General features: G+C 35.1%; 2 protein-coding genes across 2 annotated transcripts; both read left to right on the top strand.

The window, feature by feature from the left end:
• The first annotated feature begins 2338 nt into the window (after positions 1–2338).
• Positions 2339–12588, top strand: LOC147283795 (protein LIKE COV 2-like). The gene is made up of 7 exons (XM_086244518.1): positions 2339–2543; positions 4044–4096; positions 4188–4297; positions 5663–5830; positions 7073–7170; positions 11231–11357; positions 12194–12588. Exons 1-7 carry the CDS (start codon positions 2427–2429, stop codon positions 12292–12294), a joined length of 774 nt encoding a protein of 257 aa, XP_086100644.1. The 5' UTR covers positions 2339–2426; the 3' UTR covers positions 12295–12588.
• A 4357-nt stretch (positions 12589–16945) lies between these two features.
• LOC147283794 (actin-related protein 7-like) lies at positions 16946–22777 on the top strand. The gene is made up of 7 exons (XM_086243980.1): positions 16946–17200; positions 18306–18521; positions 19115–19256; positions 19788–20032; positions 20567–20750; positions 21129–21196; positions 22292–22777. Exons 1-7 carry the CDS (start codon positions 17123–17125, stop codon positions 22442–22444), a joined length of 1086 nt encoding a protein of 361 aa, XP_086100106.1. The 5' UTR covers positions 16946–17122; the 3' UTR covers positions 22445–22777.
• Positions 22778–23734: the final 957 nt, after the last annotated feature.

Below are 23734 nucleotides of genomic sequence, written 5' to 3'. Positions count from 1 at the left end.
AGAGTTTTGAATCAGTTTTATTAAGGGTGGATGTTTTTAAATAACTAAGCTCTAAATAGGAGGTTATGAATAGTTTACTATTATTTTAGAGAGGCGATTTTCGCATTTCACTTTTCTCCACTTGCACTCCTTTTATATTTAAATGTTTTCCATATAATTTTATTATGTGAAATCCCAAATTACCCTTAAACTTTCTTTCTTATACAACTTCATTTTGTTTACAGAATATCTTTTCGTGTTTCTTTGCCTCAAATGATCCTTTTCCTTGTTCAATTTAGTTTCTCGTTTCTTCCTACATACTTACATGGATACCAAGTATTTCCCACTTTATTTTTATATGCGGATGTTGGATATTGGACCTTGTTTTATTGTTTGGGTTGATATTTCTATAGCTTCGTGAAGTACTTTTTTATATTCATTCTTTTTTTTTTTAGCCTGGTATTTATATTCATTCTTTAACCATTGCAAAAAATGGTGTAAGCATTTTAGTAATCCATGTGTCTAAAATTAAAGCACCAATAGTCTGTATAAGAACCCATTTGGTGCTCTGAATTTGTTGAATGTTTTTATATTCTAGGAATAGTAGGACTAGGCCGGACTAAGTATGCATGCCTTGCCTATAAGTTCGGTTAGGTGCTCAATGATTTTTGAAACTAAAACCATATAAAACATACTAAGGCAAAAATGTAATGGTGTTTGTTCAATCTATCTAAGTTTCGCCTGACATACTTCTGATTGACATGAAATGATGAAATTAATAGAAGTTTTGAACAAATAGAATACAAGTAGAGAGAGAGAGTGTTGTAGATGAAAATTAATTAATCAAGCAATGAACATAAAGAGATTTTCTAAAGAAAATGAAGTTGTTCAGGAAATAAGGTCTAGGGGTAAATATGAGACTTCACTTAATAAAATTATATGGAAAACATTTAAAATATAAAAGGACTGCAAGTGGAGAAAAGTGAAGTGCGAAAATCGCCTTCCTTATTTTAAGACCATATTACTTTTTAATAATTGAAAATTCCTATTCTATCCATAAGAAACTGTTGACATTCTTATTATTTATTATATATAAAAAATCAAAATGGCTAATATGAAAGACTGTCTTATAAGAGCCCTATAAGAGCCCGTAGATTAATCAAATGACACATATTTTTATTCATCCATGCTCATTTTATTACTTAATAAACCTTTTTAAATTACTAAAAAAAAAAAAAACTCACTCAAACCCATTATATTCATCATCCCGTTTTTTACCCCATTTGCTCATGGGTTAACCCCATATTCTTCTAGGGTGTAGAATGAAGTTGTGAATGTTGCATATTAGCTTTAACTTTGAGATTTTAGACGAAGTCGAAACCCAAAACTTAACATAAAACCGACAAACTAAATATTATTGGATTAATCAAAGGGCTTTTATAAAACAATCTCTCATAGTCCATCATAATTAGTCTCTCATATTAGCTAAACTCTATAATAAATAAAGATATAACTGGGAAAATAAACTATAATTGTTTCCTATTCACGTCCAAACTAAATATGGAAAAAAAAACTTGTGGTTACTTTTCTAGTTTTCTTACATGATTAAACATAAGAATAAGAATCTTAAGACTAGTTTAGTATCCTTGTCAAGAAAACATATTTGGTAGACAATTTTCAAAAACAATATTTAGAAAAAAAATTTAAACATAGGCCTATTTTTAAAAACGATAAAACAACGTTTTTCTCCTTTTTTTTTGTTTTTTTTACACTTCATTCTTCCTTAGCTGCCATCATTTTTAAAATTTTAAAATTGTTTTCAAATTTCATATCAAACAAGTTTTTAAATTTTTCAAATTGATTTTGAAAACTCATATTAAAAAAAAATCTTAATTTTTGAAAAAAAAACCGGCCCTTAGATTCTTTTTTTTTTTAAAGCATAAAAATTCATGAAATCTGCGAATCAAACTGAGCCTAGAGGTGGAAAAATTATTGGGTGTATCTAATACACCGTTACGTGGTGTAACCAATGCACCTTGTAAGGTTATTATTGGATGATATATTTATATTGGTAATGTATAATATTAATACGATCCACCTATATTATGACACGTTGGATTAGTTACACTATATGGCAGTGTATTGGTTATACAAAATAATTTATCATAGAATTGATCCATTGTAATAAGTTCTGTTTTAATAAAAAAATTTCCTTTGGTAGAAAAAAAAAATTGTGATTTTCTCCAACATGCCACATGGCAGTGCTTTAGTTGCAACTAAAATGTAGCTTAACGTCCAAGTCTGCACAATTAATCATTTAATCCCCAACTAAGACAGATGGCCAATCTTTGGAATCATCTCTCGCACCTAAATCACATTCATTTCATTTCCGGAATTCTCTCTCTCCCTCTCTCACAAGTGTGAGTGCCTCGGCAAACTGAGACAAAATGACCGAAGAAAAAGAATCGACGTCGATTCCACTGAGTCAAGCTGAGAATGGTGGTCCGGATCCCGAGGATCCAGCCAAGTCTCCCCCAAGCTCCCCCAATTCCTCTACTCGTAAGGTATGCTTCAATCTCTGCTGTCCATTCTTTTCTCTTCCAAATGTATGGATATACTTGCCCCCTTCTAGAAAAAAAAAAAAAAAAGAAAAAAAAAACCGTATTGGGTATTTCGTGTAAGTGATGATTTTGAGGGTTTAACTTTGTTTTTTTTGGTCGAATTTTGGAGGTTTATCTGGAACATGGATTTTGGTACATGGGTTTCGTATAAATGTTTGAGTTTTACTAAAATTTATGGTTGGGGCATGTAGAGTATAGCAGTACATGAAGGACTTTGAAGGACTTATGTCTTGCACTTCTTCTTAATTGATATCACCAATTCAGTGATATCAAGCAGAGATGGGATGGGTATGATGAGTCATTACCTTATTCGAATGTCTTTGATTTTGTTTTTCTTGTAATCCTGTCAACCCATGAAATCTATTTTCTACTTGGACTTGTGCAATGTGATTTAAGGAGATTATTTGGTTTGGACTACCCAATTTCATTGTCAAGTAGGAAATCTCCTATATTAAATTTACAGTCTATATGGAAGGATGGATATAAAAATGGGATATATGGATTTATTGTAATAAGGAATTAATATTACTAAAGTTCAATTAATTATTTCAGAAACAAAGAAAATAAAAGTTCATTTGAGCAACTTTTACTAGAAATGAACTCCAAATCGCTCATTTAAAATCCTTCAATATAAATGAACCCTTGATTCATTAAAAAAAAATATATTTGGATTTGACGACAAGGCTGAATTTGTTAAAAAATTTATAAATACATCTGATGGAATGTGTTTGAAATAACTAGATACTATATATTTGAAATAACTATATATAATGAATTATTTGATTTTTATTTTAGTTCGATTACAGATATAGATATTTCTGTATTGTAACAGTTCAATCAAGCAATTTAACTATAAAATATTAGTTAAATCCATAGAATTGAAATCACCCATTCCAAATGGACCCTAGTTCTTTTTTTTTTTGGGTCTGCAATGGACCCTAGGTTCCATTTGGATGGGTAGGGTTTAAAATGAAGGATTTGGATTTTCTTTTGCTTGACACAAGGACAGAAGCAAGGACAACTGGCAAAGAAAATGCTCAAGAGAAAAGTGTTATTTCGAGTACCTCATTAGCTTAAATAATCAAATTTATGTGGGATTTTATTAACATAAGAAATTAATATATCTAAGGTCCAATTAAGTAATTTACACTGAAAGCTCAAATCTAAACTTTTCATTTTAAATCTTTCCATCCGAATAGACTATTAACCTGTGTTATAATTAGGAATTTTAGTTAAGAGATGCCGCCACCCAGCTTTACCTACAGTAGTTACAATATGGGATTCTCAACAAAGGACCCCATATGGGTCTGATGTGAACTCCACCTGGACAATAGTTGAAAAATTGGCAATTCCAATCCATTTGTAGGGAATTTGTCATGTCAACGTAACAACCAAAGTAATATCTTGTTCTGCGTTTAATGCCCGAGTCATTTCATTTTTCAGGCTTGCTGTTTTGTTCTCCAGAGTTGGGTCTCAAAGAAGTTTATGACTGGATGGTAATAAGCTTATCTATTACTTTTAAATTTTTTAATTCTTAATAATTTCTCATGATTTTCTAAGCCTAATGTTATGCTGAATTGTTTGCAGTGTAGTTCTTTTTCCTGTCGCTGTTACATTTTTCATTACATGGTGGTTTATTCAATTTGTTGACGGTTTCTTCAGTCCACTCTATGCCCAGCTTGGCATTGACATCTTCGGTAAGTTCTAAATGCCTTACTAGTGGTCTTTGTTGAAAACCTTCTCTTATAAAGTGTGGCAAACATGATGATAATGGTTGTTTTCTAGAATAGCTGCAATTTTCTTTTGCATTGGTTAAGATGTCCACCAACTTAAAAGATCCTAGATAACAAACTCTAGGATATTTTACAGACCAAACACTACAGATAGCAATAGCATGTAAAACAGGCCTAGAAAACACATAAGCTCTAGACCCTAATGTGACAGCAATAATGAAGCCCTAACACACTACAGCCTCCCAATCAGACAGAATTGTATTAAACGAGTTGTCCCTGAATGCTGGAGTGATTGACGTCCATAATGAAGCCCAAAAACAAACTCTCTCCCACTGATTATCCACCTCTTCTCCCCTAACATCATCGAAAAGCCTTCTATTTTTCTCCAGCCAGATTACCCACAAAACAGCCAACACTGCACATCTTCCCAACATCACACCCCACTCCTTCCCCTTAAAGAACTTCAATCTCTCCGACAGCAAAGCAGCACAAGAAACTGGAGTCTCCCACCTCAATCCACCCTCCCTGAACAGCCTCCGCCACAAGGAAAGTACAATAGGACAATGTAAAACCAAGTGATTCACACTTTCTGCATCCCCTCTGCACATCACACACCATTGAGGAGATAAACACCAATTAGGTCTCCTCCTTTGCACCATGTCACAAGTATTCACTTCCCCATAAACAATGACCCAAGCTAGAACCTTTACCTTAGGTGGTACTTTAACCTTCACCTTAGGCGGTCAGGACATTGGACTCTGAGACCATGATTTTCATTTTAGGTTAGATAGCTTGGCAGAAGATAATGTAAAAGGTTTTAGATAGTGGAAGGAAACATTACATGGTTGCTTGCAACATTTGCTTATTCATTGTGATAGGAATTTTAATAATTGGTTAGCCCCATAGTGTAAGTGTCCTGCATGTGCTTAATGGGGCTTCATGGTGGAGATACAGTGTGGTGGGAAAATTGCAGTTGCAGAAAATCTGAAGGGTTTTAAGTTGTAAAGCAAGTTGGCAAGCGACCTTGGTGGTTGTGGTCTTTAGAGTATGTAATGATGATGTGCACCACATTGACTTTTCACCTTGGGGTGAAGAAGAAGGGGGGGAGGGGGAGGGGGGGAGGGGTGAGAATGTAATGATGGTGTGCCTTCTAATGTGTCAAAATGATGTCTAATCCGATAATAGATTTTACTGTGAACTATGTTGATATTTCCAATGCAAAGATCTTCTTTATCATTTAATGGAATTTGCTTGCTTCACGTAGTTTTTATTTTGATATATTTACTAAATGTTCTGACTCTCACAAGGCACTTGGTTTATATAATGCAGGACTTGGATTTGTCACATCCTTACTTTTTGTATTCTTTGTTGGAGTTTTTGTTTCGTCATGGATGGGTGCTACTGTTTTCTCGCTTGGAGAATGGATCATAAAGAGAATGCCTTTTGTTAAGCATATCTACTCAGCCTCCAAACAAATTAGTTCTGCAATTTCTCCTGGTAATAATTATTTATTTTCTGTACATGCTTGGTGAATTATACATACTGTTGCATCAAGGGATTCAGAAATGTGCAAGCACTTGTCCACATCGTACTTGGGGAGTTCTAGGAAACACATGCTTTATTTAGTATGGGCTGTCCCAAAGAGCAATTGTACTTGTTGTAGCCCAAATGCACCAGGAATGTTCTTAACAACAAACTAAGATTTCTCAGCAACAGAACAAATTAGATAGAAATCACCTAGACATAATGCATTGCAGCAGAAAATTGCGAGAAACGTGAAAAGAGGATTACGAGTCTTAAACATAAGCTTGCTGTCCCAGGGATACAGAATAGCTTAGACAGAAATCACTGACCAGTCTTTTGTGAGATAAACTGCTCCCTGCAGTGTTTACCTTCATTTAGACTTTTATGAGCTGTTATTGACTATAGTCTACCAGACTCGCAGAAATTACCATAACAAATTACTTATTTCTTCTCCAACAAAGACTTTAACTACTCTTGGCTGTTTGTCTTATTTATTCAAATTAAGCATGAGATCACATAACTTATTATATTTATCAAATTGCCAAATCCTGGTAATCATGTCACAAAAAAGAAGCTTCTCTGTTGACATTGATTTGTTATTGGTAATGTTTTATATGTTATTTTATTTTTTTTGGTATGTGTTTTATCATTTTTTAATTCTTTCTTGGTAGTTTTGTCATAAGAAAACGCAGAATCTGATCATTTTTTGTATGCGTTTAAATTGCACTTGCAACTTATGCCAAGCATGGAGAATGGGGCCTATGCTAGGTTGAATTTTCCTTCTTTTATATGCATCAAATAGATTCAAGCTCATTACCTGAAGAATGTATGAAAATTTTTGGTAAGAGTTATGTATAAGAAAAATTTAAAGTCTCAAAAAAGCTAAAAAACGAAAAATAAGAAGGAAATATTAAGGTATGCAAAATAATTATACGTAAACAAAATTTTCTTATCTTCCGTACTTTTCCAAATGTTGTTTTGTGTGTTTTTCGATCTCATGCATAGTGAATACTCTTATAGTCTGCTGATCTGTTTGAATATATTGAAAATTTCCTATCACATGAGATTGATTTGATAGTGATAGAAGCTACCCCCCAAGAAAAAAGAAAAGAAAATAAATGTTGATTCATTTATATGATCCAATTCCAAACAAAGAAATTGCATTAATATGCTTTAAGTTGTCATTTTGGGCTTAGAGCTCCATTTTCCTTGCAGACCAAAATACCACAGCTTTTAAAGAGGTAGCAATTATCCGTCACCCACGCGTTGGCGAATATGCATTTGGGTTTATTACATCAACTGTCATCCTTCAGGTTATTCTTTTTATGTTTTTATTTTTTCTAAATGTTTGGATCGTAATCCTTCATGTTCTTGTGGTTGATATTCTGTATTTCAAATGCATAGCTTATTCCAAGAACTTTCATAGCAAAGGCCACACCCATTTACTTTAGTGCTGTATTATTTTGTTGGCATATAGGACACTAGGCTTAAACTTATTGACTCTTTGTTTGTGATAAGTAAGAGTGATCATATTTCTAAGCTTAAGAAAAATGTAGTGGTTTAAAAATTGTTAATAAACGGTCTGAAAGTGCCATCCATGTAGAAGCTATTTTGCATTTCATAATTTGGTTGTCTCGTTTTTAGTCGAGATGGTCATTTCCAATGTATTCTTATCTATCAGCATCTGTTGAATATTGCTGGTTGGGGGTAGCTCCTTTGGGGGCAGGGAGATTGTTGGTTATGGGACCAATGAACTGCCCTTGTAAACTCCCAGCTGGCTAACTTAGAATTCGAGTCTCATAATAGAAGAGACTATAAAATACTTTGTAAATCCCTTTTCTGGCAAGACATCTTTTCAAGAGAAGTTGGTGAAGATGTGGGCCTCAGAACCTTGTTGTTATAAGTTCCAGTACATTTGTATTGGCATATTCTGTTGATTAAACAAGCCAGAGGTTTGTACGTGTCCTATTTTTTCAGTTCATCTTATTCATATCAGAGACGGGAGTTTGTAAATCATTGTAAAATTCAATTCAAGTTGCTTTCTCCTTAGGTTGGTAGGTGACTTAGTAACCTAAACTTCCTCGTTTTGCAACCCCTGTATTTTTCTCATCACTTAGTAACCTAAACTCGGTAGTGGGTTAGTGGACCTTAGATTGAGCATTTTGACTTTCATAGAATGTCATGTAATTGTAAGGTCAAGTTAGGCATTTTAATTTAGCTTAAAATGCTTTAATTTTCGTTTTTATATGTCTGAATCAATCCCTTCTGGAAATGCAATTGATATGATTTCCAACTATGCTTGGTGTTTTCTTTTTGCAAATCCGATCAATTGGATATTACATCCAATCCATGAGACCACAACAATATAAATAGATGGCTCCAGTTCCAAGCAGAACCCCATTGATGTCTTGGGAGGCTATGATTCCTCTGGTGTTTTTGAGTGTGGATGATGCAATTATTGTGGCTTAGTACTTAATTCCTAGTTGGTTTCTAAGTGATTGATGATCATAGAGCATTCCAGTGATGGTCATAGAACATTCCATATGCCCTTGGCTTAGTATCCTTCTCTAGGATTCCATTTCTAAGAAACTACACACATTTCCCTTCATGATTCTTTCTTTGCTTCCGTCGCTCAGTGCATCCGCACCACCGCACTACTGCCCCTGACAAACCTTTTTGATGGCTTGTGGATTCAAGCTTGGTTAGTGTTTTGGTATCGCGGATATAGTGAGGACCATCGAGTGCTTGATTCTGTGAATTCAAGGGTACAATGAGGGGAGCAGTAGAGAGCTTGTGTCTGATTGCAATTATTGTTGTGTCTTGTACCTTTAGTGTGAGTGTGTGCGGATAAGACTTTGTTTGGGTTTAGTGTGATAAAATTAGAGTAAAATATATGTTTTTGTCAAGGATGAAAAGTTGGCGATAAAAATTTCGGGAATTCCATCCACTGGCAGTGGTAGTTTTTTCACCTGGTATTGCCAAATTATTGGAAACTTGTTGATGTAGAAGTTGAGATTGGCTGAAAGGGGAACAAAACAATGGAAAAGTATGGAAATTCGAAGAAATCCTCAAAATTTTGGAAATGCTGACATTGCCGACATTGAAGAGAAGAACTTTGCAAACTCAACTCAAAGGAGACAGAACCACAGAGATGGTGTAGCTCAAGAAACCCAACAGAAAATGGAAACCCAAGCATGGTGTAGCCATATCTGCAACTTGTAGATGCCAACGAGAGAAGACAGGGGGAAGTGAGAAGCCATGTCTGCAACTTGTGAAGCCAAAGAGAGAAGACAGAGGGAAGTGAGAAGCCATGTCTACAACTTGGAGAAGCCAAAGAGTCATGTGAGGTCCGTGAGGGAGATAGAAGAAGCTATATTAAAGGAAAAATGAAAAATGAAAAGGGAAAAGGAAAGCCGAAGGGGCTGACTTTGAGGAAAGAAACGTGTGCTTGTGGTGGAGAACAGTTCATTTAATGGGCTAGAATATTTTGACTTGTGGGAAATGACAGACATACCCTAAATAAGAGTATTAAGGGCACTTAAATAATTTAAAAGTAAGTACATACTAAAGTATGTACTCTGTAAAACATAAATAAATTTACACGCTTATGCCCAAGGGTTAAGATCCAAGTTGTCACACTTTGCCCGGGTTTAAACCACACCAAATGAAATGATGCTTGAATTATCATTTATAGTTTTATGCCATACTTGTCATCGATGTGCATTATATTCACCCTATGTATTATATACTTATAATAGATATAAGGCTTAATTTCACCAAAAGTCCACTTACTTTTCCAAAAATTCCATTGTGGTCTACAAATTAAATTTTGTTTCACTATGGTCCACGAACTGTCTGACGTTTCCCATTGTGGTCTAAACTTTCAACTCCGTTTAGTTTCGTATTAAATATGGCCATGTGTCGCGCACATGATCACTTAAGTAAGGACAATTTTGTCACTTCATTCTAATTGTATTTTTAAACATTTCTGTTTTATAATTATTACTAATTCTACTTCAAATACAATTAAATAATTTAAAACACTAAATTACAAAAAGGAAGATGCAGCACCTCCTAACCCCATCCCTCCCCACCCCAACCCCTGCAACCAGACAAGTCTGTAGATTTCCGGCGATGGCTGAGCTTGGAGTTGGAGAGAAAACGTAGATCTCGATGGCGTAGGAGGTGTCCCCAAAGGAGCTCTGGTCGTGGAGTTCCTAAAAGAGGCAGTGGAAGCCGTTCGGTGGAGGCGCATGTGTATAGGATTTTCCCGGTGTCTAATGGCGACAGCAAGGCCCAATTCTAGTAATTGGCAGTCGCTGGTTCACACGGTGGTGTTTCCGATCGGAGCCGAATGTGTCGACAGTGCGTGTACCTCGGGCGACAAGCGGCCTTTTTCTAAATATTCTTTTTTTTTTTTTTTCTATAAGCTTCCTTTTTTTTTTTCTTTGTAGCTTCAAGAACCAGATCTAGAGAGATGGGTTTTTTCTTTTCTTTGCTGGGAAGGTTTATTTTATTTTCCTTGATCCACTGTGTTTGAAAAGAGAGAGAAAGAGCAAGAGAAAGGGAGGGAGAGCGGAGTAGGGTGGAGTGGGGAGGGAGGTGCTGCATCTTTTTCTTTTCATTTTAGTTTTAATTTTTATTTAATTTTATTCTGACGTGAACGGACAATTTTGTCCCTCAATAGTAGCCCACGTGCGCGGCACATGACCAAAATAGACGGACGTCCAACCAGATTTGACGGTTTGGACCAAAATAGGAAATGTCAGACAGATTGTGGACCATATTGGAACAAAAATAAATTCCGTAACCACAATGGGATTTTCTGAAAAGTGGACTTCTGGTGCAAATAAGCCTAGATATAATATCTTATGAAGTTTATTAGTTTAACAGATACATTGATGATTGATCTAACGTTTTCTAATATTTCACTTAAAATTGCTATATTTTAAGCAAATTTCTGTAGTTTCTGTTACCAATATTGAAGTATTCAAGTACTGATATTTCCATCAATATTGATATTTTCATCCTTGGTTACTGTATTTATCTATCTAAGTTGGTCAATATAAATCTATAAGACTTGGTGCGAGTTTTAATTAATTTAACGTAGTATTTTTGTTGAGTTGATGTTGGAATTGTTGTTGCTGCTGTTATTGGATTAGAACTGTGATCATTACAGGGAATGTGTAGTTATGTGAGTTTGGATTTGAACAAAGCAGACCAGGATTTGGTATATTGACTCCTTTTACCTTATATTTCCAACATAAAAAATGACTTTTTGGCATAGGGTTCTGTGTGACTAGCCACTTAATTATGTAAGTGCATTGTCTTTGAGTGGCTAATCTATGGTTTTCTTGTTGGTTTTTTCTGCAGAAAGATAATGGGGATGAAGAGTTATGCAGTGTTTTTGTCCCAACAAATCATCTGTACATAGGTGATATATTTCTTGTTAACTCCAAAGAGATCATCAGACCCAATCTGTCTATCCGTGAAGGCATAGGTATGTTTTCTGTTTTCATCAGTTACCATATTGTTTTGATTCCTTGATCATTGTTAATCTGGTAGCTTATATTTTGTGACAATGTATCTCTTTATTTATTTAATTTTTGTGGGGTGGGGGGGAACGATTGTTTAATATATTGCATGATCTATATTTATAGTTTAATTTATGATTGGCTCTCACAAGGGATGGCTTATTGGTAAGGAACCATGCCTTCAGCAGCCTAGGTCCCGAGTTTGACTCTTCTAAACCACTGTGGGCCAGCTCCACAGTAATTAGGGTTCTCATAGCTATTGGGTAACCGTAACTACTGTGCTCATCTGGTAGACTTGGATGGAGGTGCCTTCACTTCAAAGTTTTCCCACCTTATCTGAAAGGGTGGGTAAAAGGTTTTCTTCATTATTCAGAAAAAATAAAACCAAAGGTCTATGCTTTTGTCTTTTGCATCAACCACCAAACATACATGTAATTGTGTTCAGTAGCAATTAGTAGGTAGTTCCATTACGTTTCCAGTATATCCCTTTATAGAAAAACTAATATACCTGCTAATGGATGTGACACATGCACTGCTCCCCATTCAACTTTTTGGATATATTGTGTACCAGTTAAAGGTAGTTGTGTTTCAGTAGCAATTAAGTAGGTAGTTAGCCTAAAAATAACAGATGTACATGTGAATTTGCATGTCTGCTGTTGGGTGAAAAGTTTGCCTTCCTAATCATAACTAATGTGTATTGGCAAAAGGGAGTGCCTCAATGTCAAAGTTTTTGTTACCAAAGCATGGAACTAGGGCCTTCATTCTATTGCTGATACATTTTTCTTTTCTACCAATGATGCAGAGATCATTGTTTCTGGGGGTATGACAATGCCACAAATAATTTCTCCTATAGAAAGGATTGCCCAACAGAATGAGAAAATTCCTTTGAACAGAATAAAGTAGTGAGTGCATCAACAGAAGGCCTTCCTTCCTGGTAATATATGATTTTTACTTATATGCCATGATGTATCAAGCATCAGATTCTTCTCTGATGGCAGAAATGATGAGATTAAGTTGTTCATAGAAATAGGCTTTACGACAAAATATTACGGTTTTTTCAACTTGTATTTATAGTCACTTTGGGAAGTGCATTTGTATACCATGATTAATGTTGTATCTTATATGTTTATTTAGAGACAAGTGATGGGATCTGATCGATATGATTCTTGTGAGACCACCGAAAAAAAAAAAACTGAACGATATGATATGATTGTGCATATATCTTATTTTGCTCATGATGATGATTGTTAACCATCAAATTTATTTTTGGTACGGTTAGCCATTGCATTTGACAATTGCTGATTCATGGTGCTTTTGGTTGTTGGCCGTGATGTAATATCCAACTTTATTTACCAAAAAAAAATAGACACAATATCCAACTGCCGGTAAATGCTGGTAGAGTAATACAAGCGGATTTAACAGAACCCTATTCCAGTGACAAATCTGCAAACCCATTTGGAAGCTTCTAAAGATTTAAACATTACGAGGGATTTTTTTTATAAGCACGAGTATGTAATGTAAACATACATAAGCAAGAGAAATATGAGTTATTGTATTGCAATATTTTAATAGGTGTTTTGCAATCTAATGGCTCACATTTCTCATATTATGAAAGAATTTCTCTATACATAATTACATTAAATTTTTATGCCGGTTACTATTCCATCACAAACAAAAGTTTATATTTTATTTTTGGATTTGGGTTGTAAAACTTTCATGATCTAACTGCATGTTAGTATGTGGGGATTACAACTATAATCTTTAAGTTCGTCTGAACGAAATGATGTAAAAGAAGGATTTTGATTTTGACAATAAAGACAACTAACTTCTTCAAAAATGACACATAATTAATATAAGCATGATGAGCAGAACAAGTACTAGTATCTTCAGCCTTTTTGGGAAAGGAAAGCTCAAATGTTGTGACCAGAAGATTCGGACTGTCCAACATTGATCTTCAATGATAAATTGATAGCTAAACATTATATGCGCATCATCATCACTACTCATGAAATCTGTCAATTGGATGGCGCGGATAACGTAACGAGGGTGAATGCCATTGTGGTATATCCCAAAACTATCAATTTAATTACGCCGTCACCTCCGGCTGATCCAGATGCCAACTAACCTCCATATCACCACCGCTCAATTTTTCTTCCTTTTTTTCTCTCTTTCCTTTCTCTCTCTGATGAGAATTTGACATCAGGTAGGCCTCAGAGAGTCAGAGACATGGAAGAGAGGCCGAAGCTACTTATACTCAAACAGAAAACGTGTTAGATGCTGCTGAGCGAGTGGGCCGTGAAGCCGAGCGCAGAGGCTGCCCCATCCACCTCCTTTCCATCGACCAATACGACGCCGTAACTCTCTTCCATTCTATTTCTTTTTCTAAAACTTTTTTAAAGAGAATGATAATACGTTTTTATCACAAAATCCAAGAAGAGCCTAATGTATTGCACAATTACAAACCAATTCTCTTATTATTGGTTTAATTTTAGTGGTTTTTGGCTTGGCTTTAGTAGTTATTTTGCCCCCTCAATTATGCATCAAATTGCCTCTCAAACGTAAAATATGGTTAATTTATTCCTCTAATTTTTAAAAAGAGTTTATTTCATATTTAGTACCTAAACTTTGACCCTTATCTTGATGCGGTACTTAAACTTTTATTTGTCCCAATTGAGTACCTAAACTTTTATTTTGTGTCTATTAGGTACCAAAATGAATTTTTGTTAAAATTGTCAATAAAAATTATGGGCAATATAGTCAAAGTATATTTTAATTATTTTCTTTATATGTTTAAAATTATTAAAAAAAAACACACAACAAACAAAAAAAAATTAAAAATTAAAAATAAAAAATAAATTTTTTGAAATGACTATATTGCCCCTAACTTTTGTTGATAATTTTAACAGAAATTCATTTTGGTACCTATTAGACACAAAATAAAAGTTTAGGTACTCAATTGGAACAAATAAAAGTTTATGTACCACATTAAGACAATGGTCAAAGTTCAGGTACTAAATATGAAAAAAAAAAACCTTTTAAAAATATGCCAATGTGACCTATTCCATCAATTTCTTAAGATTCTATTGGTATTTTTGTCCAAACACATGTCACGAGACATGCGTGTGATGGTAAAATAGACAATTCATACCCAAACTTGGGATAAATTGACTATTATACCTAAAACGAAAAAAAAAAAACAATAAATCAATAAATAAATAAAATAGTAAATAAAATAAAATGTCTATTATTGTTCAGCCCAACTTTGGACATTTTACTCTCACTCACCTAGCACGTGACATGTGTTAAATGAATATATTGATGAAATCTTGACAGAATATTGGCCTATTTTTAAAAGTTATAAGGGGTGAATTAACCAAATTTTTATTGTGAGGCAATTAATTTGACACCCAAGTCATACTTGGGGGGATAAAATGGCTATCAAGTTATTTTTTTTTTTGCTTAAATGATTATATAGATATAGAGATTGTGGTGTCTTCGGTATAAGTAGCTGGTGTTTGTGGATAAACTCACACCGATCCAACATCCAATCATGGCTCGACACGTGGCCGATCTGATCCATCTTCAGGTCTGACTTTTCAACGGTCAAAACTCGGGTCTCCACGTCACCACATCAGCTCGGCGCAATTTCATGGCTAATTTGGATCAGCCCATCCATTCGGGTCCCTCTCGCCCGATCCGACCCGACTCGATCTAAGAATCTTCCAGGAATCAAGTGTTCATCTTTTCCTTGGTTATTCGAGATTAGTTCGGCTCGGCTTTGGTGATCATCACCTCAAAATCCAAATCCTAGCTAATTTCTATTCGATGGGAGTATGGCACCATCTGTCTGATCGGCTCGGCCAGATCCCCTAAATATCTAATTCGATCCGATCACACATGGGTTTCATATCTACATATGGAGACATGTGTTCGGATATGCTCGGCCTCCCACCGCCATTATAAGAAGATCACGTTGGGACGAACCACCATACTCAAGTACACCTGACATGATCCTCTGACAGATGAGATATTCCAGTTCACAGCCATGACTATTGGGGCATTCCACCTGATCTTCCATCCTTGCATTCAATGCAGCATTGAATGCAAAGGAGGTGGGTAGCTGTGCATGCCACTGTTCATGACCGAACGCGTGGATCTCTCTCAACCATTCATCCACATGCAGGTAATTTACTCTTCACAACTTTCTTTGTCTATATAAACCAACTTATATGCACAAATTCAGGATCTATCTATCACCAAGCAAACACATACACCAACTTTCACTCACGAAAGACTTACCAAAGACATTCTCAACTTGCTAAGAATAAACCAAGAACACTTTACTTTGTTATTCCCCATTCTCCCAAGTTCATCATCTGTTCTTCCTCACTCTTATTCAAACACTTCCAAATATACATCACTGACTTCATCATCGGAGCGTGTTTAGCTGGTACCACACCGGTCCATCTCCTTTGATCTTGTATTTCATGCAGAAAGAGCTCAAGTCGACATCCACGTCATCATCCAACAAGGCTTCTGATCAACCAAATCATCACCTCTAAGTTGTTGTATCTATCTTACGGAAATTTGCATCAACAACTGGTATTTAATATATTGTTCTATTGCATATATCATTAGGCTCTCTCACACACACTTATATTAAACACATATTTTCTCCCTCAGTTATCACAATTTTTTCTCTTTTTTTCATTCATCAAGACATGGAAAGTAAACTTGACATACAAAAACTGCTTTGGGGAAAACTGTATGGCAACCTCCAGAGGATGGGTGCGTGTAGAGTAATGTTGATGGGTTGGAATAGTGTTTCGAGACTATGCTGGTGATTTTAAGTTGTTATGCGCCCAAGACAATGGAACTCTATGCTTTGTTGCATGGACCTTCGTTTGGCTCTAATTACAGGATTCTACAAAGTGGTAGTGGAATGTGATGCTGCAGCAGTATTTTTGAAGTGAATAGCCAGAAGGAGAATTTTGGGCATGATGGGGAGCCAGTGGAAGAGGTTAGACAGTTGCTGCCCTCTTTTGTTAGTATCTCTACTTCTCATATTCCCTATTCATGTAATTAAGTGGCTTATCATTTGGCTAGATTTGGTGCATGTAGGTTGTGATCAATCTTTAGTTTGGATGGAGGAAGGGCCATTATGGCTTCATTCCTAGCATGCACCAAGATGATGTATTTTTTTGGCAAAAATTGAATGAATAATTTTGGATTATTGGCCTTTCATTAAAACAAAAAAAATATATGACAAACATCAAGGGAATTAAACAAATAAAATAAACTCTAGATTTCGTTTAGTATGTCAAAGTAGTGTCAAACTGTACAGACTATTTTTAATTGAATAATACTAGTTCGTGCTTGATTGTACCCACTATATTATAATAGATATTGTCAAGTCCTTGGTTTGTCATTTGCTAACTTATTAGTGACACGTGTCAAGATCAGAAGGGCCCAAATGTTATAGGTCGTACATATAACATTTTTCCTTCCATCCGATCCCAAATAAGAAAAAAAAAAAGAGAAAGCATATTTCCCTCCATAATTTTGTAAAAAATGAAAATACACAGCCTGCTTGAATTAGTGACCACAAGCGGGCTGTGTATTTTCAAATTGCCTTCCCCAAGCATCGAACGACGAATCATTTAACTTCATGCATCATTTGAGCATTGCAGAAACTAAAATTTAGGGTTAGGGTTTTGTGGTGAAGAGCAAAATGGAGGCCGCGGTGGTCGATGCTGGCTCCAAACTCCTCAAAGCAGGACCAGCCATTCCCGATCAAGCTCCTTCCATGGTAAATAATCAAACCATGCTCCATCTTCTTGGTTTCACTTCATATTCTCTGTTTGGTTGCTCAGAAAAGTTTTGGTTTTTGGGGAATTGGAAAACTCCAACTGCGATAAGCTATGCTTGTTGGTTTCAGGGAAATGAAAAACCAATTTACCTTAGTAGGGTCAGATTGGCTTTGTTTTGATTTCTTAAAGTGGGAACTTTAAATGGTATAAGTCAAACTGTTGTTTGGGGTAAGTTTAGTTGCAAAGGCTTCACGGTAGAGTCTGTTTGGTTTCTGTGAAAGAGAAGGAAAAACATGGTTTATTGTTGACCCAAAGAAAATTTCAGCAGAATGACTTAATTTATGAGGGTTTCGTTTTTGTTTACCTCATGTTTTGTTGGTCGTCAATTGTAAGGGAAAAAAAAAAACTTTTGGTTGTTTGAAACAAAACAAACAATTAATTCTCTCTCATAAATGATGACTTTGTAAAACATTTTGCCTTCGTATTCAAGTATACGGCCCATATTATGGAGAAATTGATGTGACATGATAACTTTTTCTGTTTGTTCCCATTAACCTTTGCAAACACTTCTTACTTATTATAAAAGAAAGAGTATTAGTATTCAATTTCCAACTGATTTAGTGGCTATTTAATTTCAAGGTAATTTGGCCTTGAAAGGGCCTCACATTTCAATTAATCCTCTCGTAGTTGGGAATACCGAGGAAAGGAAAAAATTCAATCAAATAGTGAATCTTAGGTCATGGTTGGTCTTTTGTTCTGCCAAAAAATATGTTTTGATTTCAAACTACTAAATGTGGATATTTTGCAAAAGTACAAATTTTCTTTTCAATATGCGGATAGAGGATTCAGAATTGCAGCTTTTTTTTTTTTTTTTTTCTTATGAGTCCAAATTTTTGTGTTTTACAACAAATTCTAGAAATTGCATATTTGGAAAGGAAGAAGCGAATCACTTATACTTAAAATGTTATTGTGGGTTGCATTCTACATAATGACAATTCAATCTGACTAACCTACAAGTAACTGATGCTATCTCTGTGGTCTAAACCTCATTCTTTTCTTTTTTGTTTGTCCTTTTAACTTTAATTTTTTGTCCACATGTTTCAGATAATCCTGAACCAAATGAAGCGCATGCCTGATGATGGAACAATGAATGATAGTTCATCATTTGAAGATAACATTGTTGAACCAGTTGTGCGAGGTCTTATTAGAGATTGGGATGCCATGGAAGATCTGTTGCAGCATATTCTATATACTGGCCTTGGATGGGAAATGGGCAATGAAGGCCAGATATTATTTACTGATCCACTATGTACTCCCAAGGTTAGCTTATCTGCTTTTTGGTTGAACATATATAATGAATATGGAATAGAATGGTTCCGTTCTGCAAGTCTTTGAGCCTGAGTATTGTAGTTATGCTTGCTGTTTTATCATTTTTATATAATTTAACTTGGAAAATCAAGGGATTATATTGAAAGACTATGGTCTAAGTGCAAACTCTATAAGTGTCAGTATGATATAATCATTCTTGCTACTATTCTTGTTTAATTAAATTTTAAAAAGAAATTCTGTGGCCTCAAGTTTGTACGCCATGAATCAGTTTGTTGTCAGTGCATAGTGGTGAAAGTTGCCTTTCAAACATTTTTGTTTTTTTGTGTGGCTATGTGTGTGCATGTAAGCATGCTGCCTACTTTTGTGGGCATGAAAACTCTTGTCGTGGAGGGATAGGGAAGGCTTGTATGGTTTTGAAATGCTGTCAAGTGTTTGTGTGACCCTAAATTGAAGTTGCCAATCCATCTCTCTAGAAAGTAAAAGACTAGCAACAGAACTTTCTGGTGCTCCAAAATTCCATTTTCTGTTATTGTAACTAATTTGTTTCCTTTTAAGAAAAAAATAAAATAGTAATTTTCTACCAGGCTGTCAGGGAGCAGTTGGTGCAACTGATGTTTGAAACGTTTAACATTTCGGGCTTCTATGCATCAGAGCAAGCAGTATTGTCTCTATATGCTGTAGGACGTATCTCGGGGTGCACTGTTGATATTGGCCATGGAAAGATAGGTATATATATCTTGCATAAGCGAACCTATATTAATTAATGGAAATCTTGTTTATTGAATAATTAGTGATGTTTGAGCTATTGTGTCTTGTTTACCGCAGGCAAAATTATGTGTAATCTAAAGATAATAAATCTATCTAATCAAATTCTATTTATCCTGTCTAGAATACAATCAATCAATTCATTTGCACTTCAAAATTTGTAATTTTTTTATAATGCACCAATCTTGCAATAGTATAACAATATTATTGTTAGTTGATATTGTGTTTCTATGCCAAGCTATAACCATCCACATAGTAATTCACTGCATTAGGTGTCCATATGATAATAATAGTCATAAAGATGTGTTGGTGGGTGACCTAAAGCTGGCGAGTTATAGTTAACCAGAATGACCTATTAATGGCTTTTGATATCTTTATGTGGAAGCTAGTGATAACTTTTCAAATGAACGGTACTCTTGGCTATGTAAAAAGGAAGCAAACTGATCGTCTTTTAAATGTGCCTTTTATGTATCTTTGGTCAATTTGTAACAGATATTGCACCAGTAATTGAAGGTGCAGTTCAGCACATTGCCTCAAGAAGGTTTGAAATTGGAGGTATTGAATTGACGAATTTACTCGCTGAAGAGCTTGGGAAATCCAATCCTCTGGTGAATTTCAAAATGTCTGATATTGAGAAAATAAAAGAGCAATATTCATGTTGTGTGGAAGATGAACTTGCTTATGAAAAGACCAAAAATGCATGTCAGACAGAGCAACATACTCTTCCTGATGGACAGGTCTGGTTTGTTTATGAAATTATGATCTGGATAGATGGAAAAGATATAGATGTTGTAGCTTATTAGGGATGTTGGGTTGAGGATATGTTGACCTGGGTACATCATTTATGTCTATAATTCACCATTATTTATGTTGTAACTGCCTTGCACTTGTCATAGTTAGCTGGTTTTGTTTAGTTTGTATCCAGTATGTGTTCATTATGCTTTATGTGTATAAAGAGTTTAAATGCAAAATTATCCACTCAGATCTTCTCTAATCTTACATGTTGAATTCTAAAGAAACAACTAGTGAATGGTGTTTAAAGTTCAAAACTTTTCTCTTTTTCTTTTAAAAAGAGGCAGTTTTTTATCGCCGATCTTATTTTCTGAAGTTTAAACACAAAATGACAGTGATCCCATCTCAAGGCATTCAGCTCACAGTTATGTTTACTCCAAGCATAGCCATCTGTCTTGTTGCCAAATTCTCTTTTCTCCCCGTTTTCATCACTCTGCTTTTTGCCAACGTTCTGAATGTAATACTGGTTATTGTTTTAGGTCATTACGATTGGAAGAGAAAAATATACTGTTGGGGAGGCTTTATTCCAACCATCTATTCTGGGTTTAGAGGCTCATGGGATTGTTGAGCAGCTTGTTCGTTGTATTTCAACAGTATCGTCTGATAATCACCGGCAATTGCTGGAAAATACGGTACTGTGTGGTGGCACTTCTTCTATGACTGGTGAGTTTTACTGTTTTATAGTCAATGATACTTGTGTATTTCAGATGCATTGAATAATATGATGTATTTACTTTATTTTTTTATCTTTTTTTCTTTCCCTAAATAATTTGCTAGTCGGAATACATTGTTTTCTGCAAGGCCCTTTCTTTGGACACTTTCCTTAACCTTATCATCTACATCGATTTAATTAATGGATTCACGAAGGTGTGGGGATCTGTGGGTTTAGAGTTCCTTTAACATGATTCTCTTTGGAAAGATTTTCCAGTCCAACTGATATAAGAGCATCGCCACATTTGAGTTTGACTTTCTTGTTTCAGAAGAAATAGAAACTTTTGCTCTGTTATTCCTTATTGGAAGTTGGATTGCTTTTTATTGCAGGTTTTGAAGAAAGGTTTCAGAAAGAAGCTGGCCTATGCTCATCTGCTGTCCGTCCTGCTTTAATTAAGGTAATTTATGCTATCATTACAAACTGAAATTTGGTTTTAGCTTGAGAGTTTAGGGTGGGGTAGATTTAGAGTTAAATCTGGCCAGGCAAAACATCTAAAAAATGTTCAGCTAAACTTTGTCAACATTCGTGATGTCATCTTCCTGAGTCATGAGATCACATCTATCATTTACTGTCACCAGAAAACTGTCAAAAAAGTGCAATTTCTTAATAATTAAGATGAAATAACCTCCTGAAAAGATGAAATAACCTCCTGAATTTACTTGGCCAAAATAGATGAAATAACCTCCTGAATTTCAAATTTGAGGTCCACATACTATAAATGTAAGTATGGTTGGTTTCCATTGTTTCCAAGGCTGTCTATAGCTCACGTACAGTCCACAGTCCACACTGATGTTGTGACAGTTTCTCTTGTATGGCATTTCCCTGTCTTGTTTGCTACACGTTAAACAAGTGATAATGCTATATTGTTGTGTTCCTGATCTTTTCGACAGTACCAAAATTTTCGTTGATTTGCTGTGGAAATTTTTTCTAGAATTTTATGCTCTTGCAGTTATGATTATGTTTTCTTCTTTGTTCTGGTATATTCGGTAGAATGTATGCCTGAACTCTAGTTTAAAAAGATCAATGTGTTCATTGATTTGGAAGTGACTTTTGGCGTGAAGAGTTTTATACTGGATATAAATATTCTTGTCCAATTTGGTTATATATGACATTAATTAATTATTTAAATATAACAAAATAGTAATAACTGGTGTTTGTTAATATTGCCAGTGCTCTACTAGAAAAATGCCATTGAATTTTGTAAAAAGGAATTGCATCATTCTGGGATACAGCAAAAAAACTTTTGGATATGTTTGTCTGTGCTTGAAATATAGATAATCACTTAATTTTTCTTAATTTGGTCACCTGCAATAATTTTCATGTTATTTCAGACAATAAGGTTAAGCAATCACTGAATCACTTTACATCCTGAGGACTGAAAGCTTGTGAGAAAATACTTTATGGTTTAGATAACATTTACCCAACACTGTTTTCTTTGTACTGGCTGCATTGCCAAATTTTTGTTTAAATCCTATCTTGGTGTGGGTTACAGCCTCCAGAATATATGCCAGAGAATTTGTCAATGTATTCAGCATGGGTGGGAGGTGCCATACTTGCCAAAGTTGTGTTCCCGCAAAATCAGCATGTAACTAAAGCAGACTATGATGAAACTGGACCTTCTGTTGTTCATCGGAAATGCTTCTGAGGATCTTTTGTTTGTGAGAGTTCTTGGAAGTCTAGTTTAGTTTGATTAGCATACTTGTATTATAATGTATGATAATGGCAACGGAAAAATTATTTGCTAGATTTTAATTTCAGAAATGTAGTGCTTTGATGGCTTCATTGATTAGTTGATCTGTGCCAACCCAGATAACCCCATTTTCGAGCTTTGGCTGTTTGAATGAACTTTTGGGGTTGTAAAGTATTTATCAGATTTATACTACCACCTGGATTTCTTCTATTTCACTAGCTTAAAATCATAGTGCTGAACTGAAACTCTTAATTTTCCCTGTGGTAATTGTCAATGCTACTTTTTGTTTGAGTGGTTTCTGATTTGATCTGTATGTTTGATGTCAAGGCTTATTATGTGGTCACTACATAAATAATGAAGTAATACTTTTCAATTTTCATGACTCCCCCAACATTCATCAAACTATAGCTGTTTTTAGTTCTCTCCTTTTAGTCATCCCACGATGACTTGGACTCAGAATAAGATATCAGCATTGTCAATACAGTGGCTGTGCTGTGTATCAAGTAAATCAAGATTCTTATGGCCATTCAATATATATGATTCTCAATGGAATCACTAGAGACTTGAGAAGAGGAAAACCCTCAGCAATCCTCCATTTGCAATTGACAAATGGGAAGATGTGCTGCTCTCAAGTCCTTCCATTAAGGTATTGGTAATCCAATGGAGTCTTATCTGTTTGTTGGTTTTCCAATAGAGTCTACAACTCTCTGCTATCTACTATTCTTAGTATTGGGTTGTCTATATAATGCTTTGTAGATGCCGTATGGCGGTAGGCAATATGAAAAATATAGCCTAAGGCTTTGGAGGTCCCTCCAAGAGATCAACGTTTAATCCAATTAATAGGATCAAAGCAACGGATTCAACATACTTTATACCAGCCGATCTCTCCACACTCGCTAACTCCAGAGGGAAGAGACATTTTCTACCACACATGAATTTAATATTTTTGTGTGAACAAAACAAATTAAGTTTAGCAGGAAAATTTGAAAACTAAGGGTGCGTTTAGTAACATTTTACAAAACAGTTTTTCATTTTACAAATTTAAAAAATGACAAAAATGCGTTTGGTTACAAGTTTCGAATATGCGCTCAAGGTAGGCACCGCGTATGTCACATGTCCAAATGTCAGGATTGTATCTTTAATCACATACTTGGGGTTTGGGGCGTGACACCCATTAACAACTCAACAAATTTTTATATATAGGCATTGTTTAATTAATCTCTTGTTGTCGTAATATATCGTTTA

Source organism: Dryas octopetala, chromosome 5 (assembly GCF_963921425.1).
Source record: "Dryas octopetala chromosome 5, drDryOcto1.1, whole genome shotgun sequence".
In the NCBI taxonomy this organism is placed as follows: Eukaryota; Viridiplantae; Streptophyta; class Magnoliopsida; order Rosales; family Rosaceae; genus Dryas; species Dryas octopetala.
Note: the sequence above shows the minus strand (reverse complement) of the source record. Positions and strands in the feature narration are given on the sequence as shown.

What these genes read in the sequence shown, in the direction of transcription:
- LOC147283795 (XM_086244518.1), top strand. Translation starts at nt 2,427, where the DNA reads ATGACCGAAGAAAAAGAATCGACGTCGATTCCACTGAGTCAAGCTGAG. An exon ending in GCTTGGCATTGACATCTTCG is followed by an intron (nt 4,298 to 5,662) that starts GTAAGTTCTAAA and finishes TATATAATGCAG; the next exon opens with GACTTGGATTTGTCACATCC. An exon ending in TAGTTCTGCAATTTCTCCTG is followed by an intron (nt 5,831 to 7,072) that starts GTAATAATTATT and finishes TTTTCCTTGCAG; the next exon opens with ACCAAAATACCACAGCTTTT.
- LOC147283794 (XM_086243980.1), top strand. Translation starts at nt 17,123, where the DNA reads ATGGAGGCCGCGGTGGTCGATGCTGGCTCCAAACTCCTCAAAGCAGGA. An exon ending in CCGATCAAGCTCCTTCCATG is followed by an intron (nt 17,201 to 18,305) that starts GTAAATAATCAA and finishes CACATGTTTCAG; the next exon opens with ATAATCCTGAACCAAATGAA. An exon ending in ATACTCTTCCTGATGGACAG is followed by an intron (nt 20,033 to 20,566) that starts GTCTGGTTTGTT and finishes TTATTGTTTTAG; the next exon opens with GTCATTACGATTGGAAGAGA.